General features: G+C 47.7%; 1 protein-coding gene across 1 annotated transcript in view; it reads right to left on the bottom strand.

Moving 5' to 3' along the window:
• The window catches only part of LOC142990705 (proprotein convertase subtilisin/kexin type 5-like), a gene marked incomplete at its 5' end in the record, with an annotated part of 30,326 nt that overhangs the window by 26,668 nt on the left and 1,158 nt on the right, over positions 1-2,500 (bottom strand). Inside the window, 2 exon segments of the mRNA XM_076140565.1 lie at positions 1,627-1,703; positions 2,326-2,469. Of these exon segments, the coding sequence (XP_075996680.1) occupies positions 1,627-1,703; positions 2,326-2,469 (221 nt within the window).

Raw genomic sequence — 2,500 nt, forward strand, 5'->3', positions numbered from 1 at the left:
CCATTCTACCGCCTCACACACACACACACACAAACTGGAGGGATTTAGAAGGACTCGCACACACGGGCTTTAGAAGGACACACACACACACACACACACACACACACACACACACACACACACACACACACACACACACACACACACACACACACACACACACACACACACACACACACACACACACACACACACACACACACACACACACACACACACACACACACACGATCATTAATTTAAATACAAACAAACATTGTTAATGGTTCATTTTCTCTCCCACTTCAGTCGACACATTTAAACACAAACAGAGCTGCCGTTATAGAGCGTCTGTCTCATAAAGAGCAGACATTAAAGATTAAACATTCAATCTGCTCTATTAACTCTCAGTCAGGTTTACAGGTGACACTTATGAACCAGTAAAGCTGTGAAGGCAGCAGGTTACAGCATCACTCAGTACCACAACAACAACAACAACAACAACAACAACAACAACAACAACAACAACAACGCCGCTCTGGAGCTCTAACTTGGGTTTATTTCCAGAGATAAACTTCATTAAACAGAGCGTCAGACCTGGATCTGAATGCATGACCTCAGTGAAGTGGATGTAATGGAGCAGCTGTTACTGTGGCAACATGGAGAACACATGAACATCCAGCAGCATTACATCATCAGCAGCATTACATCATCACTCACTCTGAGCAGAGAGAGCTTTGACTCCAGGATGGAGGTGAAGCACATTTTAATAACGACTCATCTCTGTGGTGTTTCTGATGTCTACGCCGCCTCACACACACACTCACTCACACACACTCACTCACACACACTCACTCACACACACACACACTCACATCTATTCAGCTCCCTTGGCAGATGTGAGAACATTTGAAGAATTTTATTGTGAAAAACAGGAAAACGTGAGAGCGAAGACACACACACACACACACACACACACACACACACACACACACACACACACTCAGTCACACATCAACTGAGCTCCAGAGGGAAGAGGACTCATTAAGCTGCATCTGCAGTCATCATGTCTCTTTAAGACAATGCAGGAGCAGCAGGGACGAGCTGCTGCCAAAGCATTCATGCTGCTGCAGCCAAGCACACACACACACACACACACACACACACACACACACACACACACACACACACACACACACACACACACACACACACACACACACACACACACACACACACACACACACACACACACACACACACACACACACACACACACACACACACACACACACACACACACCAAAAACCACTCACCAGGCCAAACTGGCACAAGACAAGTGCCTGGATAAGAGAGGCTCTTCTTTCACTCTTTCTCTCACACGCACGCACACACACACACACACACACACACAGACACACACACAGACTGACTAACATAACTACTCACACACACAACAAGGTTACTGCAGAGGAAACACAAACACACTGAACACACACAGCTTCTGCTAAATGTCATTCAGGTACATGTCGGCGTGTACAAACATGTTTGTAATCCAGGACAGGACTTTCCATTGACAGTAACACAAATCATTACTCAAACACACACACACACACACACACACACACAGAGGGACGGTCTCTTACTTGTTCTCGTTGGTTGCATCATATCTGGGCATGGGGTCCATGTCGTTGCCGTTGACATCAAAGCTGGCCTGAGGGTCCTGATGAAGATGAGGGATGGAAAAGAAATGAATATCAACACACACACACACACACACACACACACACACACACACACACACACACACACACCTCTAACCCAATCAAAGCGTTCACACAGTGGTTGTGTGAGTGGAATGCCATCAGAGCTCTGGTTGTGCTGCCGCTCGCCCTGGGCATCAACACATCCAGGCATTAAGAGTCGCTAATAACAACGCTGCATTCACTGTCAAACGGGATGTGAATCATTGTGTGTGTGTGTGTGTGTGTGTGTGTGTGTGTGTGTGAATGATGGGCTGACCTGCTGCCTCAGGCAGAGAAAACGAGAAAACTATTCTTCTTCTTCTGAGAAGTGCACACCTTACCATACCACACACACACACACACACACACACACACACACACACACACACACACACACACACGTACACACCCACAGGATGCCTGCTCCACCTGACCTTTAACCCTGAAGTTCAATGTCAACTGTACACATACGAACAAACGATACATTTTGATTGAAGTGCACACCCACACACACCCCAGGCCAGTACACACACAAACACGAGCGCACACACACACACCAGTACGCGCACACACACACAGCCGGCCTCCACACACACTCACATAGTTCTGCAGCAGGTCTGGGTGGTTCCTCTCGATGCCGTCGTCCAGGATGGTGACCACCACGTCTTTGCCCGTGTAGCCTCTCTTCCACGCCCCCATGATGTTCATGTCTGACTGACAGTTGTGGACGTCGTCGTTACAGTGCTGCGGGAAGAGGGGGGCACAAAGAGTTAAC

The sequence above is a fragment of the Genypterus blacodes genome, unplaced genomic scaffold (genome assembly GCF_046128005.1).
Source record: "Genypterus blacodes isolate CSIRO-AG114 ecotype Tasmania unplaced genomic scaffold, CSIRO-AGI_Gbla_v1 ptg000675l_1, whole genome shotgun sequence".
Taxonomy (NCBI): Eukaryota; Metazoa; Chordata; class Actinopteri; order Ophidiiformes; family Ophidiidae; genus Genypterus; species Genypterus blacodes.